Genomic DNA, 18,893 nt, shown 5'->3' on the forward strand with positions numbered 1-18,893 from the left:
AGGTCTGTTAAAGCAGGAAACACTACATCCTGCAGTTTTTCAGCCTTCCAGGAATGCACTTTGGTCAAGCCTAACCCAACCCAATTGTGTGTGCAACAATTCTGAGGTAAAAGAACTGTGTGTGTGTGTGTGTGTGTGTGTGTGTGTGTGGGTGTGTGGTAACCTACCGATTGTACGGTGTGCTTGGCTCGTCAATCTTCATCAGCCCATAGTCCTTATCTGCTGGGTGATACGTGGCTAGAATGTTCATTTCGTCCCATTTCTGCGACTTCTTCCTGAAAGAAAGGGTCCAAATATGGCACTTAGCACACAACTGGAGGCAAAGCCATTAGCACTGATGCAAATGTTTCCCCATGAGATCAGCTACATTTAACCAAGGACTTTGTCCCACTTTAAAACTTTAAAAAGTAAAGTTTGAAAAAGCACACATAAGAAACGAAAAAGAGTTAAAAACTGTCAATCATATGAGTATATATGTTATTAATCTCACTCCTTTATCTAGTGGTCCAGCAGATATGCAGGTAACTAATATCCTAAGAGCAAGAAATAAAAAATAGACAAAGTTCAAACACTAGAGTGAACACTAAAGATTTAGTCGCTTTCTTCCTACACTTAATGCCCCCAAAATTAGTTCAAAAGGCAAGACATACTCTGTCCAAAGTTAATAAGCAATGAATGCACATACCTACTGGTTCAGCATGGTGCTAACATCATGCATAAACTATCACCCCACACACCCTATCCCACCCCACCCCCAACACACCAATATCGAGCAGTGAAACTGGGTTTTTAGGGATCCATCCAATACTTTTCCATCCAATACTTTTAGGTGCAGCTGGGGATGGGTGGGTAGAGATCAATCAACTGCTTGACCTCACTACTGTTTTCACCAAATGCAATCAAATCCTCAACAATGCTCAACAAAGCCTTTCCTAGACAGCAGACAATTTCACACCAAAAAAAAGCAGTACTTTAATACCCTTGGTTTTAAATAAATATTAGTTCATATCCTTTTAAATCACAAGTCTATCATTTATACCCTAATGCCTCCATAGTGATACAATCTGTTTAGGCCTCCATGACTGCCAACCACATATTATGATGAACGTTCATCTGTCATAGCAGTTTAGAACAGTCCACATAAATAAAAATACCAATACTTGCAAACCAAGTTAACTTATCACTACAATCCCACATCAGTGATAGCAAAAATATTGTTCACCCTAATTTTTTTTTAAATAAAATTACGATATGTTCACCAATGGAAATCAATGTCATTATTAGGGCTGGGGCGACGCGTCGACATAATCGACGTCATCGATTACAAAAATACATCGATTTGCATAACGTGCGTCGGCGCGTCGTAAACATGGCGGCGCCTGTGGAGAGCATTAGAGGTTAGATCGGGCCCAAAAATTCCAACTGGCTGTTTTCGGGCTGTTTTAATGAGCGAAATATGATCAGAATTATGTTAATTAACACGGTAACATAGAAGCATAGAACTATTATTTAATTAAAATGATTTTTAAGAACAGCTAAACACAGTTCTGCAGGTCAAACGCGGAGGAGTTCACGTGCGAGAGACAGAGAGAGAGAGAGAGAGAGAGAGAGAGAGAGATTTGCGTGTTCTGGTGAGAACTACTCACAGGTGAAGGTTCTCTTTGATCTCCTCGTGCTCCTATTCTAGTCCCATTCATAATTCTGCAGCTCCCTCAGTGTTTTCTGCCGTATTTTGCGGCTAGCGCGAGCGCTTACAACTGACACCGCGGACCGCGAGGTGCCGCCGCGTTTGTGCCGAATCCGACTCTCTGCTGAATCTGACTCCCGCTTCGCGGACAGAATCGGCACAACACCCCCGCTGTAGAACTGCGGTAGTGAAAACAGCGCTTATAAATAAATTAGTTTAGTTTCACTTTCAGTTTTCGTTTTTTTTTTTTTTAATAAAAATATAATTAAAAAACAGACGCCTACATCTCGGACTAGTTTCTGGAGCCCGGGTCGGATTTACGGGCGGGCCTCGGGTCATGTCGGGTTTGGGCAGAGAGTCTAAGCTCTAGAGAGCTTGGACTCCGGAGAGCAATCTCCAGCTACAAAAAAACGCCAGCGGGCATCTAAAGTTTGGGAGCATTTCACGCAAAAGGGCAACAATGTGGTCCTCTGCCATATGTGCAAAAGGAGCACTTGAAGCGCAAACATCCAGGAGCACTATGTCAACAGGGTCACACAGTAAGTTACCGTTTACATCAGGGTCTCCGCGGGTGTCCTTAAAAAGACTTAAGACTGTCTACCAAAGGTTTTAAACCTGCCACAGGCAGAAATTATACATTTTTGGTTTATATTTATATATATAGTTTCCAGAAACAGTAGCATTATTCATAAGTTCAGGTGTTTAGCTAAGCTAGCTGCCTTAAGTTATTTTAGCTAGCGCCGTCGGCGCTGCGGTGTCACACCGTATTCTGTCACCGTCGGAATTTTGTGACCAGTGCTCACGGTTATGAGCGTTCATTGGCAAAACGGAAGCTTTCTATACCTACACCTTACCCTCAGCCCTAAACTGAACCGTTTTGGCCAGTCGGGGTAAACATTAGAAACGAACACGTTTCGAATCGGCCAGTGCACCGGTCTGCTGAGAACTACTTGCCAGTGGTCACAAAATCTAGCGGTCACAGAAAACAACACACGGTTGTGGTGTATGGGAGCTTATCCATTTTTAGCGTTATAGATCTAAACAACGTGCTGTACATGTAAGTGATTATAAGTGTGGGGTTTGGTTTAGTAGGCTTGTTGTTGTTGTTGTTGTTATTATATATAAATATAGTAATTTATCGTTTGCTTTAAAACGTAAAATAATAATTATTTAAATATGTTTCTCAATGAATAGATTAGTCGACTAATCGAAAAAAATAATCGTTAGAATAATCGTTTAAAAAATAATCGTTAGGGACAGCCCTAGTCATTATTTTACAAACCACAAAAGCTAGTATAGTAGATTTTTGATTTGGGTTTGCAGCTAGCACTGCACTGGTAATTGTCACTAAACTGGTAATTGTCAATTTCCACCATATACATTTTTAAGCTACAGCACTAAACTGCAGAAGCAAACTGACATAAAATTTATCCGGATTGATAAAGTATATTTGGGTATCGGGGGGGATGGTGTACATCTTTTTGGCTGAATCATCACTTTAAACTGAACACAGAGCATAAAGCTAGGGCTGTGATCGTTTCTCAGCCAAGAAGCTTCCTTTGCAGCAGAGGCTTCTTTGTCACTGAAGCCAAATGCTTTTATTTACTGGTGAGGGAGGGCGATATATCTGGCTGGTGCAGCAGTAATCTTCCACAGCTTCTCCAGCCTCATCTCTCATAGCCAGTCGATAAGTCAGGGGTGCATTTAGCCAAGCTATGGGACAGGCAAAATCAATTGGTAATGTCCTGCCCAACTACACACACAGACACACACAGACACAAACAAACACACACTTGCTCACACTCTTTTTACTACTGCAGCCCTTTAGTTCAAAGTTGACTTTTAATTAGAGGACACAGATACTGCAGATCATGAAAGTAAAGTCCCTTTCACACCAAATATGTATGCATTTTTTCTCACATAAACAGATAGGATTTCACACCTGAAGTCCAGAATATTATGTACCTTGTCTTAAACAAATAGGCATAAACACTCCGTAGCTCAGTTAAATGCCCACTGTTTCCTTTTCTCTGCTCACTGTCCACTTTGTGTCCTTTAAATTTTGCTTCTACAAACAAGTGCTCAGAAAAGCTGCAGATCTTCTAAAAGACAACTGCAGCAGTTTCCCTTCAGAGAGTTTAAGGGTGCCACTAAAAATCTCTAAACAGTGGAAAATAAACTACCAGATAAAACTACCAAAAGCACTAATGTACTGATGTTCTATTGATTGTTTATTAGGGATGTGCACTGATATTCTGATACTTTGCACTCAAGGTGCCACTATTCAAATACTGATATCAATTTATTTAAATATTAAAAATAATTTAAATTTTAAAACCTAAAATTAGAAGCTGTGTTTTAGTGCTAAACTGCAGGAGTTCAACTCTGGCATTGACTCTGCTTTGAAGGCAGCCTTTTTTATCTCTATTCAACAATCACTTAAAGCTTCAGTCAGAATATTTTAGGAACAGATTCTGTTTTGTGGGTTAGTCAAGTAGCTGTAGGCGGAAGATTTATTTATTTATTTATACACTGAATCAGGCAAACAGTGTAGGTAGCAAAAGCCCCAGCAGGAGGGCCAAACTGCTAGAACTGCACAGTGAAAATGTATTTCAGTTTCTCACTGTTAATCTACACACGCAGTGTGGTCCGCCCCCAACTTACATAAAAAGTGTGATTGACAATTGTGCTGCAGACGCTCTGCATGTTCATGTTCACGTCATATTGTCCATCCCCTCTAACTACTATTAACTAATATATTAACACTATTTAAATGCTACATAAATGCGAGAAAAACTGAAGTATGCACCGACATACAGTTCTAATGGTTAAATGTCATTTTCCCTTATTTTTATACAAAACCCACACAAATGCAAATAAGTGGAAAATAAATTGCTTATATATATATAAAAACATTGGATATGGGCCTCTAAATGCTTTTTTATGTAAATACACCAACTCATCCCAGAACAAGGACGGTTACACAACGCAATATTTGTCGAGGTGTAACATTCAGCTTTAAGCACCATTGGGAATCCATTCAATCCCAGCACACTGACTCAGATGTGAGGTTTAAACATGATTATGATATAACTACCTCCCTAAGAGGAATCAGAACAAAGGTTTCAAAGGAGCCGGGCCGTGGCCAAATCACAAAATGCATGCAGAGTCTGACAGGGAAATATCATGCAGCCGAAAAGGATTAGACTGATCTCATTAGTTTTGGGCAGCAGAGGTTTTAATAAGAGGAAGACTACAAAATGAGATTTGATTTGATGCTGTGCATCCATGCTTCCACTGAGGAATTATAATGAAAGCAAAAGGAACTGATGTCCAGTGGAGGTACAGGATGTAGAAGTTAATGCTAATCTTTTTAAAATTCACCATTCACCTTTTTAAAAACACCATGTTCTGAGACGAAATAAATAGATTGGCTCTCGTTTATTCCTGTTAGAGGTCGAGACTGGCCCAGTGCTAAATGACTTGTCATTAAAAAAGTGTAATATATAAATTCAGAACAGAAAAGTCTGTTGGAGGTGTAAAATTGCTAAAGCTGTAAGGTGATGTTCACATTACAATCTTTACTAAATGTAGATTTGGCCTTGGCTGTTTACATTCATAAATTTAAGTGACCAGTTTATCTGTTTCCATTCCTGACCCGGCAGGCTGGCATTTACAAGTCACCTCCACAAAAATATTACAAAGAAGGAAATGAGTCACTGGCTAAAATATGAATGGAGTTCTTGAAGTGGCCAACCTGGCATCTGATAACAAATAAAATCCCACTGTTTTCAGTGTAAAGTAGGGGTGAAACGATTACTCGAGTAAATCGAGTAACCCGATTCACAAAATTGATCGATTAATTTTCTGTGCCTCGAGTACCGTATTTTTCGGACTATAAGGCGCACCGTATTATAAGGCGCACGATGAGTGAACGGTCTATTTTTAGTGTTAGTCCATACACAAGGCGCACTGGATTATAAGGCGCACTAAATGAAACTTTATTTATATCAGTAACAATAACTCTGAGCAATAAATCCTTCACAATATCTGTGAAAAATAACTGTACAATCTCAGAACAATAAATCCTTCACAATAGCTGTGAAAAATAAATCCTTCACAATATCTGTGAACAAAAACTCCACAACAACTGAACGATAACTCTCTAATAGTAACTCGCAGCAGTCTCTCAACACAATGAAAACAATGCACTCACTTTTTCAGTTCATTCCTCTTCCACAAATCCATCAAATTCTTCATCTTCAGTGTCTGAGTTAAACAGTTCAGCGATTACAGCATCAAGCATCTCCGGATTCCTCTCGTCATTATCAGAGTCAGTCTCGTTGCTGTTACTCAGCTGTTCAGTGAAAATTCCGGCCTTCTCGAAAGCTCGGACGACAATTGAGACCGATACCTTTGCCCAGGCATCCACGATCCATTGGCAGATAGTGGCGTAACTCGCCCGGCGTTGCCTCCCTGTCTTGGTGAATGTGTGTTCTCCTTCTGTCATCCAATGCTCCCATGTAGCTCGCAATTTAGCTTTGAACGACCTGTTGACACCAATATCTAGTGGTTGGAGTTCTTTGGTTAATCCTCCAGGAATGATGGCAAGTTCCGAATTCGTTTGCTTCACTTGGGTTTTGACTGCATCAGTGAGATGGGCGCGCATGGAGTCGCAGATCAACAGGGACGGAGATTTGTGGAAAAAGCCATCCGGTCTCTTGATGTAAACTTCTCTCAGCCACTCACCCATCTTATCCTCGTCCATCCAGCCCTTTGGGTTAGCCTTGATGATGACACCAGCCGGAAACTTTTCTTTTGGCAAAGTCTTCCTCTTGAAAATGACCATGGGTGGTAGTTTCTGGCCATTAGCCTGGCAACCGAGAACTACAGTGAAGGATGACTTCTCGTTCCCTGTGGTGCGTACAGATACCGTACTGGTCCCGGTTTTCTCAACAGTGCGGTTCACGGGGATGTCAAAGGTGAGGGGGACCTCATCCATGTTGGTGATGTGTTCTGGCCGGATCGTCTTTTCGGTGATCTTGTTCTTGCAGTAGGTGCGGAAAATGGCCAGCTTTTCTTTCTATACCTACACCTTACCCTCAGCCCTAAACTGAACCGTTTTGGCCAGTCGGGGTAAACATTAGAAACGAACACGTTTCGAATCGGCCAGTGCACCGGTCTGCTGAGAACTACTTGCCAGTGGTCACAAAATCGGGGGGGCAACCGAACAAGGACAACCGAACAAGGACAACCGAACAAGGACGGTTACACAACGCAATATTTGTCGAGGTGTAACATTCAGCTTTAAGCACCATTGGGAATCCATTCAATCCCAGCACACTGACTCAGATGTGAGGTTTAAACATGATTATGATATAACTACCTCCCTAAGAGGAATCAGAACAAAGGTTTCAAAGGAGCCGGGCCGTGGCCAAATCACAAAATGCATGCAGAGTCTGACAGGGAAATATCATGCAGCCGAAAAGGATTAGACTGATCTCATTAGTTTTGGGCAGCAGAGGTTTTAATAAGAGGAAGACTACAAAATGAGATTTGATTTGATGCTGTGCATCCATGCTTCCACTGAGGAATTATAATGAAAGCAAAAGGAACTGATGTCCAGTGGAGGTACAGGATGTAGAAGTTAATGCTAATCTTTTTAAAATTCACCATTCACCTTTTTAAAAACACCATGTTCTGAGACGAAATAAATAGATTGGCTCTCGTTTATTCCTGTTAGAGGTCGAGACTGGCCCAGTGCTAAATGACTTGTCATTAAAAAAGTGTAATATATAAATTCAGAACAGAAAAGTCTGTTGGAGGTGTAAAATTGCTAAAGCTGTAAGGTGATGTTCACATTACAATCTTTACTAAATGTAGATTTGGCCTTGGCTGTTTACATTCATAAATTTAAGTGACCAGTTTATCTGTTTCCATTCCTGACCCGGCAGGCTGGCATTTACAAGTCACCTCCACAAAAATATTACAAAGAAGGAAATGAGTCACTGGCTAAAATATGAATGGAGTTCTTGAAGTGGCCAACCTGGCATCTGATAACAAATAAAATCCCACTGTTTTCAGTGTAAAGTAGGGGTGAAACGATTACTCGAGTAAATCGAGTAACCCGATTCACAAAATTGATCGATTAATTTTCTGTGCCTCGAGTACCGTATTTTTCGGACTATAAGGCGCACCGTATTATAAGGCGCACGATGAGTGAACGGTCTATTTTTAGTGTTAGTCCATACACAAGGCGCACTGGATTATAAGGCGCACTAAATGAAACTTTATTTATATCAGTAACAATAACTCTGAGCAATAAATCCTTCACAATATCTGTGAAAAATAACTGTACAATCTCAGAACAATAAATCCTTCACAATAGCTGTGAAAAATAAATCCTTCACAATATCTGTGAACAAAAACTCCACAACAACTGAACGATAACTCTCTAATAGTAACTCGCAGCAGTCTCTCAACACAATGAAAACAATGCACTCACTTTTTCAGTTCATTCCTCTTCCACAAATCCATCAAATTCTTCATCTTCAGTGTCTGAGTTAAACAGTTCAGCGATTACAGCATCAAGCATCTCCGGATTCCTCTCGTCATTATCAGAGTCAGTCTCGTTGCTGTTACTCAGCTGTTCAGTGAAAATTCCGGCCTTCTCGAAAGCTCGGACGACAATTGAGACCGATACCTTTGCCCAGGCATCCACGATCCATTGGCAGATAGTGGCGTAACTCGCCCGGCGTTGCCTCCCTGTCTTGGTGAATGTGTGTTCTCCTTCTGTCATCCAATGCTCCCATGTAGCTCGCAATTTAGCTTTGAACGACCTGTTGACACCAATATCTAGTGGTTGGAGTTCTTTGGTTAATCCTCCAGGAATGATGGCAAGTTCCGAATTCGTTTGCTTCACTTGGGTTTTGACTGCATCAGTGAGATGGGCGCGCATGGAGTCGCAGATCAACAGGGACGGAGATTTGTGGAAAAAGCCATCCGGTCTCTTGATGTAAACTTCTCTCAGCCACTCACCCATCTTATCCTCGTCCATCCAGCCCTTTGGGTTAGCCTTGATGATGACACCAGCCGGAAACTTTTCTTTTGGCAAAGTCTTCCTCTTGAAAATGACCATGGGTGGTAGTTTCTGGCCATTAGCCTGGCAACCGAGAACTACAGTGAAGGATGACTTCTCGTTCCCTGTGGTGCGTACAGATACCGTACTGGTCCCGGTTTTCTCAACAGTGCGGTTCACGGGGATGTCAAAGGTGAGGGGGACCTCATCCATGTTGGTGATGTGTTCTGGCCGGATCGTCTTTTCGGTGATCTTGTTCTTGCAGTAGGTGCGGAAAATGGCCAGCTTTTCTTCGTAATCCTTTGGCAGTTGCTGCGAGATGGTAGTTCTTGTGCGGATGGAGAGATTATGCCTTTTCATAAATCGAAAGCACCAAGAAGGACCCCCTTGAAAGTCATTGATCTTCATTTCCCGAGCTACTGCTGTTGCCTTGAGATGAATAGAGACTGTAGAAACGCTTCGTCCCTCTGCTCTCTGCTCAATAACCCACTGTTCAATGTTGTCCTCTAACTTTGGCCATCTCGCTTTGTTCCCTCGGAAACTCTGTTTGGTCTTCCTTACTTGGCGCAGGTCATTTTCTTGCTTCCTCCACTTCCGTACCATTGATTCATTAATGTTGAATTCTCTCGCAGCTGCTCTATTCCCATGTTCTACTGCGTGACTGATAGCCTTGAGCTTAAAATCCGCATCGTAAGCATGTCTCTTAACTGGAGCCATTTCACGGTCCTTACACACACACCTATGTTGAAGCACAGTTAGTATTACTCCGCTACGCTCCTGACAACGGTAGCCGTAGCGCTCCGACAGACCATAATATTACTATGTTGAAGCACAGCAAGTACCGTATTACTCCGCGACGCTCCTGACAACGGTAGCCGCAACGCTCCGACAGACCATAATATTATGTTGAAGCACAGCAAGTAGTATTACTCCGCGACGCTCCTGACAACGGTAGCCGTAACGCTCCGACAGACCATAATATTATGTTGAAGCACAGCAAGTAGTATTACTCCGCGACGCTCCTGACAACGGTAGCCGCAACGCTCCGACAGACCATAATATTATGTTGAAGCACAGCAAGTAGTATTACTCCGCGACGCTCCTGACAACGGTAGCCGTAACGCTCCGACAGACCATAATATTATGTTGAAGCACAGCAAGTACGTATTACTCCGCGAGGCTTCTGACTATAATAGCGTGTTGTGCCGAATTCGGTGAATAAAACGGTTTTAAAACAGAGATAAAGATTGGATAAGTTTCATTTCTGGATGAAGTGATTTCCAGCGCTGTTTGGATATAACTGTGGATTACAGGAGACTGGATTGATGGATTCTCTTTAGTCTGGACGCGTTTTGAAGGTAGGACCTGTGGCTGAGCGCGGGTGTGTGTTCGGGGGGTGGCGGCAGTGACCGGAGTTTACCCCAGGACAAAAGGAGAGCCTTTTATTACTGGAAACATGCGCTCTGACGCAGCTCTAATTCATGAAACATACATCGTACAGTAAAAGCACAGTTCTGGAATCCGGAGAGCCAGACGGTTCGAATGGTGTATGACATGACCGCATTCGATGAAATATGGACGAACGATAAACGCAAATATGAGAGTTATGAATTATTAAAATCATAACCAAGGCATATTTCGCCCTAAATGTTTATTTTCTGAAAGGATATTCCGCTAAATAGGCTAAATAGCTCAAAAGCAGAGATTCTAAGCTTTAAAATGGTATATTGGATGTCTATATTGAACCTGTAACTGTTCATAACTATTCAGAAACACAGCCAGTTATGAAATATTAAATATTTCTGGCCCGCCGGTGGGCCAGCGCGTGTTAAGAGGTTAACTTTACTTAGAAGTGGGCGCTAAAAAGAAACAGTTTGTGCTATTACCCCAGAACGGGTGGAAAGGAAAGTTTACCGGCACCTTGTTCTGGCCACGGAGCTACAGTGGAAACTAGCTACCCTGAGCCACAGCCGAGAGGCAGTACGGCAGTCAAAGGTAACCGCGCGCTAGCCCAAGAGGGGGATCTTTTTCTGGCGTGGGTGAGGAATTCTGCACAACAGAGCGCCGTGTACCACATAAAATCGAGGTCAGTAAACACAAGCAAAATCCATACACAAGGCGCACTGCATTATAAGGCGCAATGACGATTTTTGGGAAAAAATAAGTATTTTAAGTGCGCCTTATAGCCCGAAAAATACGGTAATCGTTTATTTAATTAACTCAGCGCGCGGTATTTTCGCGAGTTTTATTTTGACAACGCGCTCAGCGTTACGTCACCCTCACCCGGGAAGAGAGAGACGGAGGTTTGAGCAGCGGCAAAAATGGAAGCGGCGAGAGAAAACAGCGATTTTAAAGGAATAAAAGCATTTTATGTTCGAACTGTGACCTGTACTCGGTGCAGTGCCAAAACAGCGCGTTTTAATGCTGCACCATCTGAGCCGAGGACACCCGAGACGCGAGGACGCCGAGAGAGCAGGTAAATATACCTTATAATAAATCAATGAGACGCTTTGGAGTGTGAATTAATAGAAGCACTGTCTATAATGTGTGGTTAGTTTATTAGAACAGAGACAAGTTCATACATGCTTTATGTAAACAGTAAACACAGCGCTGTGGAGTTCAGAATATAAACAATAGAAATGTTTAAAGTTAGCTAAACTGAAGTTACTTTGGCTGAAAACTAAATGCATAATTTCTTCATCTAAGAGTACATTTGGCCAGTGAGACAAAAACTGTATGAACACTGTTGTTCATAAAAGGAAGTGTGTCTCTTATTTATTGGATAAAATATTAATTACCACTAGTGTCTAATGTGCCCCAATGCGATAGGTTTCAATCTTAGTATTCATAAATGCACGGCCATGAACTTATTATTAGAGTTATTAGTCTTAGTGATGTAATTAGACCCAAGTAGTCCAACATATAAATAAAGAAAAAAGCAACATTTGTAATACTTGTGTATCACAATTATTCCACAGGTCCTGATATATTTTGGAGAAGCGGCTTGGTGGTAAAAGAATGCAGCACACTGATCCAACACTGGCAGAACTGACAACGTCTCAGAAGCTAAGATGCACAACACAAAGACGATGTTTATGCCTTTTTTATTGATTTATACACTATATTTGATATTTACAAGAAATCCTAATGTGAAAGTAATGTAATTACTAATATTTTTTTTATTGTGGTATTTATTTATTTATTGTGTTTTATTTATTTGTATTTGCAATTGCAAATGTATGTTGTGAATTTAAAAATATAACTTATCTAAAAAAGGAAACCAATTGGTCATTCATTACTAAGTAAAATGCCTTTTTAATTGCTCTTTAACAAAAAAAATATGTTTTATCCGATTACTCGATTAATCGAATCGATTTTTCAGTAGAGTACCCGATTACAAAAATAATCGATAGCTGCAGCCCTAGTGTAAAGCCTGTATATTTTAATTAATTTCCTTGCTCTACACTGATGCAAAAACATTTATGAAATTATGAAATAATTTCAAGTTATCTAAAGTCTAGTATTTAAGTTAAAATACTGATACTTCATTTCATGTAAAGGGTTACTTTGATATAACACATAGGTTATATTTTACCACTGAAGAAATTTTTGTTGAATAATAATGCCCTGAAGTGCATACCATGCGTTTTTATGCAAAGTTGATCAGGGTGAATTATTAATAGAAATGTTCTTTTTTGGAGATTATTACAGCAAAATATATTAATGAAGCCCACACAAAAATAAACTTTAAAATTATCAATAGATCAGATGTTAGATTAATTGACTAAAATAAAAAATAAAAACATTAAACTAAACAATAATAAATAATTCTTTAAGAATGAATAGGCAGAAATTCCAGGGGTAATGCTATATTCAATGGACAACATTTAAGTGCCTGAAAATGATGTGTGCAGTAATGCTAACCTGGTGACACAGAAGTTATTAAGTATATGAGTTATATCTCATTGTTTCAAGTTACACAAACAATATAACAATAAAGAGGCTGTAAGTGGGTTTTTGTTCAAATCTGGAAGCATGCAGAAAAACAACACCTGCATTTCCTTGAACAATGAAGCAGGAACAGTTTTTAAGAACCCACATCCTACCTTTGTACTAGAATTACATAAAAGTTTCCTGGGGTCAATTTATGAGGATTATAATCCCTTTATACATATGCTTTCCAACTTTTTAAAAAGTGGTGTACATTTGTGCAACCGTGTTTTTTTGGGATAAACTATGACCATATTTACATTTAAAAGACATGTTTTAATTTTTCCCTTATAGAACTATATAAAACCATGTAATACAATGAAATAAAATGAAATCTTTAACTACTTTAACACCTTGAACTCGGAGAGCCTGGGCGCAGGCCAATACTTCAATTCATCACCCTGAAACGCTACAAGTTACTGAATAATTGAGAGTAGTTGGTGAGTAATGGCTTAATGTATGTTAAAATTTAATGCAAGTTAAAGAACCCATAGTGCACATTATCCACTGAGGTCCGCTAATAGTTGGGTGGATTTTCGCACACTAGCAGTCAACTTTCAAAATGTATCACAGCACTGTTAGAATGATCACAGAACAACTATCAGACAACAAAACAAGCAAAAGATAAATATACACATATTCTTTATAAGCAATGCTTGTTTTCCGAAATAATCCATTAACTTTTTTATACATATTGTATTACCCAAATAAATGTATTAGATTTAAAACATTTAATTTTCAGATCTCAAACCAACTTAGCCCTGACTTATTCTAATTAGAACCACTACCATCCTAGTCATAAACACTACTCAGGTTATATGAATGAGTTCAGGTCAAGGTGAGAGATCCAGTCAGAGAAGTATACAACAGTTTTGTACACTATCAAAGCTGTATGCGTGTCATGAATTCTAAATTCTTCTGTGTGACATTTAACAGAAGAGGAATGAAGAGGGGAAAAAATGCACAATCAACCACTTTCTCATTCTCAGAAGATTTGGTGCTTGGTTGCACAAAGAATCCTTGAGGAAACATTTTCCTTTTTTCCCCTCCCCATTTTTTCTGCACAGACTATTTTGGTGTCAATACTGAAGTCTCTGCTGCCTCCTGAGACTGGAACCCGGCAAGTCAAGCCATCCTGCAGCATGTCCTATTTTTCTATGGAGTGGGAGAGACAGGTTTTAAGAACAATGTCATTTGAGGGAGACATGTAAAGAGAGACAGAGAGGGGAAAAAACACACATTTACACAAATCTGATCCTTTATTACTTCTACAATAGCTTTTTAAGAGAACTAAAAAAGACAAAATTCTAATCTACATTCCCTGTAACAAAATCACACTGTGCTCATTTCCTATTATATATCAGCAGATTATATCTGTCCAGTATCATTGATTTTACTTCAGTCCTGGATATATGGAGATATTTAGAGTGTATTACTAGTATCATGACATTCTGGATCATTGACTTCTGTTAAAAATCTGATTAAATTTTTGTATTTTTAGAGGGAGCAAAAGTGGCCTCTCACCCTCTGGGTGGGTAGATGGTGCTCTCTCCCCAAATCACTAAAGGGTAATGTCCACAGCACAGGGTATTTGTGAGCTAATGTTTTGGAACCGAGGCGCTGTGCTCTCCTCCAAGTGCGCTGGCTGCTTGGCAATGCTGCATCAGCAGCAGTTTGAAAAAAACGGTGGCTAACTTCACGTGTCGGAGGAGGCATGTGCTAGTCTTCACCCTCCTGGTGTGTTGGGGTATTACTAGTGATAGGGGGAGTCCTAATGAGTGGGTTGGGTAATTGGCTGTGCAAAATTGGGGACAATATGGGAAAAATTAGGAGGGAGGAAGAAGAAAAAAAACTTTCTTGTATTTTTTAATATCTCAGTTAAGGGTGTGCCATATTATTTTGTATGCAATAATAAAATGTCATTTTCATTTTGTCACAGTAGTGTATTCTTGAAATATTTCTTTTAAATTCCGTGTTTTGTCATATCACCAAGAGTATTATCACGAAAATACCATGAAATATCCTAATATATTAGGGCCATATCGCCCACTCCTACCTAAACTTGTCAATGAACACAATGATCCTAGGCTCATGCACAGCTACTCTGCCTCTGACCGGCTGTTCCATTAATCACTGCTGCCCAATTCAGCAATTTGCACCAAAAAAAAAGCTACATTCACTCATTAGCAGGTGTAGAGGCACCTCTGTGTACATTTTAAATCAACATACAGGCCAAACAATTTTGTGACCCGCAGCTCAACCAGCCTCAGTTAACCAACACCTGACATTTGGATGCTAGCTGGTACAAAAAGGTACCAAACTATTAAAATAAATAAGAATTTCTTAACTAGAACTGATCTTAAGAATTGTTCTGAGTATGGACTGCCAGTCCCCCATGCCCCCAAGCAAGGCAGGGTGCCAAAAAGGATGAGATCAATTCTTCTGCCCCACACCTTCCACTAGGCAGAGACACTTTCCAAACAAGTCCACAGTAAGAGCTCAAATCCATACCGACAGCTCAGTGTCACATGTAGTACAGAGAAAAAGAACACTGTATTTAAACACAAAAGTGAGAACCAATAAATCAACATACCATGATACTGTTATATGTTTTATCCCTGTTATATGTTTTATCCCTTTAAGATAGATAATACTGAGTGTATTCAGTGTTATAATACCCATAAATAATTTTAGTTCAGCTTTTCTGTAGGTTACTTATAGTTCATTAGACTTGGTTTGGAGGTAGGGAGTGTGTATTCACTGACGCTGCGGTCGTCAGCATATTTAAAGTAATAGCTGTTAGTGTAAACCTGTGCTTAGCCAACACAGGCTGTATTTATGCACAAACATTAACGTTAACGTAATCAGAAAAAAAATTACTTAAATACAAAACTAGTAGAATGACAAAACTTCATTCTGATTTTTTTCCCAACTGACCAGAAACACCTGCTCTGATTCATTGGCCAGTTCTGGAAATATAAGCTGGGCATATGCCATTTTAAAGTATATCCAGTTCTGGTCCTTTGTTTTACCATAGTGCCACTGTGTTTTTAATACAGCAAAAACTAACATATTTCCCAGGCTGCAGACTTTAAAAACATTTTTAGAAGAAAACACTATTAAATACTCTATTTTACTAGGAGGCTGCATAGAAATGTATAAGATACCAACAAAATCCCGGTTATTTGACAGTGGGTGTGCTCAATACAATAAAATACAATATAATACAACAACACCAAAATTCTGATGGGACACATCAATCTTAAATGTGTGTCATGTAGCAGTGGCCAGTAAATCAATTAAACAGAAACTAATATGATGGTATGATCATTTTAGTCTTATCTAGATACATATCCCTGTGATTTTGTAGCACCTTGAGTGCATATAAAGACGTTTAGTTAGACACTTAATCCGTTTCAAAACAGGATGTACACATAGAGATGCTAAACTATGGCATACCAAGCTTGTTCATCCTGTGGCGACTTCATGGACTTGTGTGCAAAAGTATTGTCAGACTATGAGGAGACATAGAATTATACTGTATTTGTGGCGTAGTGGATGAAAGTAGTGTATCTGTGAAGTGAAGGTTATGCGTTTCGTGTTTGTGTAAAATGTTGCTGATCGGACTCAAACGGCAACAGCAACCTAGATGTTAGGTGTAGGAGGTTACTAGCGTTGTGTAGGTAATAGTGAGTGAGTGGGAGAATAGATTATAGGAAAAGGTAGTAGGCCCTATGTGTAATCCCAAATGTTAGGTGCAGAATTTATCATCTTCCTGTTATATCATTTGTTTTACAGACATCCCCTTTGCAAAAAAAATCTGTCTAAAAAGGGCTTTTCTTAAAGATCTTATCGCTCAGATAAAATAAAGCCTTTCTGAATGTTAAAACATGTGAAAATGATGACATAAGCACACAGTCAATTCATGAAGCCAAAGTGACTTTGTGATTTGATTGGGATCTTGTGCCCACCTGAAGTCAACACTGGGAACTTTTTGGCTAAGGTGGTGTAAATAGGCATTGTAACATAAATATCAATGCAAGCATACATGTGAGTATTATATAACCTATGGTTAGTTATCTAGCTACCTTATGTAGATATTTTTCTCAGTTGATACCTCCTATTTATGCTCTTTGTCCCAACCACTCTCTCTCAAACACTGCTGAACATTTCCATTTTCTGTAACTTTCCTGATAAAATTGAATGAACACAACGCAACACTGAACGTCAAACCGGTCTAAACAGTAAAGTTTTGATGAGGAAAGCTAGGCTAAAGAGTTCTGCTAATGTCCTACTGTAAACGAGACAAATTACCTAGTAATTCAGCTTTGCTGAAAAATATACAGCTAGTAAACTACATTTTTGACACTCTACAATCAACCTGCAGACCACATTACTCAGCTAGGCTACACCTGAGACGTTAACGAGTTAGTTAGCAGTCAGGCTAACGTAGCTAATAGGTTACTATACCCAGCTCCCTCAGCCCGACTGTAGTTACTCACTGCGGGTCGTCCTCGGTCACCGCCGGCGCCCTCGGCTCCGTGCTCTCCGGCGGGGGCTCGGCGCAGACTCTAGCACCGCTGTTCTTGTTTTTTAAGATGCCTTTAATAGGCCGGGGAGCTGCCATGCCACACGCCGCCCTCAGAGAGCCTCTCTCCCGCTCCGCCAACCGCACGACCCCGCGGTGAAGCCACAGCAAAATAAACTCTCAAAATAAACGGCTTAAACTCCCACACCGCTTCCTGTTCTTTACAGTCCCAGAACCGGGCCGAACCGCCGAGCCACCGAACCGCCGTGCCTGAAGTCTGCAGCTAACCGGTGTCTCTCGCACGCACACACACACACGCCGCTCCACAGCAGCAGAGTTTGTAGAAGGGAATCAGGGCGCCGCCGACACTGACTCTCACTCTCGCCGTCACTCTAAACATCGCGAGATTTCCACCGTCGTCATAACAACGCTGCCGCATTTTATTTTGGACTGATAATTCAACCATGTTGGTTGTGGCATTCAGGTTACACAAAAACATATTATATATTTAAAGTGATTATTATTAAAACATTAATTATGTACTAATACATGCAATTATAATGATCACATCAATCAACAGAATATATATATTTTTTCTCAGGCAACAGACCATATTTTTAAGTTATTTTCAGTTGCTACACCATACCTTACCGTACCTTATTTGTTTATGTAACGTAATTTGTTTTATTTAATTAAGATTTTAGGTTATATCTACGCCTAATACAATGAGGCATTTATTTATGGGTCATAAATAAAAAACACGTATATATGCACCAAGGTGTAAAAAAATGTTTTTGGCTGTCTATATTCTTACTGAATTCTGCAATTCTTGTTGAAAGCTTACTTAAACTTTTTTTTTTCCTTTTTCATTTTTTTGCCATTACGCAGGATTATGTAGATCACCTCTGTCAGGACCATCATGAAAAGAGCAGTGACAATTCAAATAATCAGCCTGGAAGAAAAATGCTTTTATAAAATGTTCACAAATAAAAAAAAAAAAATATATATATATATATATATATATATATATATATATATATATATATATATATATATATATATATATATATATATATATATATAATTAATCCCATACAGGGATACAAAGAGAAAACTTACATGAGAAACCCTAACAAAAATACAAAATGCAAAACTAAGTGTTTGTTCATGAAAAATATATTTTAACTTCATAACTGTAATGTATTGCATACTTCATAGTTAATTGCACCCCTTTACCAAAAAAACGTACAAGATCACCACTTATTTACTATTTTTTTGCTATTTATTTACTGTCAGCCTATGTGCAATGACATTGGTCACTGTTTACCAACACTGGAGAACCATGCCTCCTCTAATCTCAGTTTTCTGTCAATCCTGTCAAAGAGTCTTGTAACATCTTAAATTATTTTGATCATGGCGTGATTGAAGGTGTTACCAGAACTATAGATTTTCTGGATTTTAATTACAAGAATCTCTAGATTTTCCTCAGATTTTTTTGTCCTGAAGCTGCAGTGGGTGGAGGGTTACTAACATGGAATTAAAATTTAAATAAATTTGTATTGAGATGTGAAAATGTATAAAGTTTGTACTAAATCAGTACAGTACCCAAA

The 18,893-nt window shown here is 39.5% G+C and overlaps 1 protein-coding gene across 2 annotated transcripts in view; it reads right to left on the reverse strand.

The window, feature by feature from the left end:
- Positions 1 to 17,639, reverse strand: part of ppp1r2 (protein phosphatase 1, regulatory (inhibitor) subunit 2) — a 30,681-nt gene extending 13,042 nt beyond the window's left edge. The window contains exons 1-2 of one of the 2 annotated variants that reach the window (XM_007236538.3): positions 17,258 to 17,639; positions 168 to 275 (exon numbers count right to left, since the gene is read on the reverse strand). In XM_007236538.3, coding sequence (XP_007236600.2) covers positions 168 to 275; positions 17,258 to 17,382 — 233 coding nt within the window. In that variant the 5' untranslated portion in view covers positions 17,383 to 17,639. The remainder of the gene's footprint in view (positions 1 to 167; positions 276 to 17,257) is intronic. The other variant, XM_007236537.3, reaches the window with a different exon arrangement.
- Positions 17,640 to 18,893: the final 1,254 nt, after the last annotated feature.

The sequence above is a fragment of the Astyanax mexicanus genome, chromosome 16 (assembly GCF_023375975.1).
Source record: "Astyanax mexicanus isolate ESR-SI-001 chromosome 16, AstMex3_surface, whole genome shotgun sequence".
In the NCBI taxonomy this organism is placed as follows: domain Eukaryota; kingdom Metazoa; phylum Chordata; class Actinopteri; order Characiformes; family Acestrorhamphidae; genus Astyanax; species Astyanax mexicanus.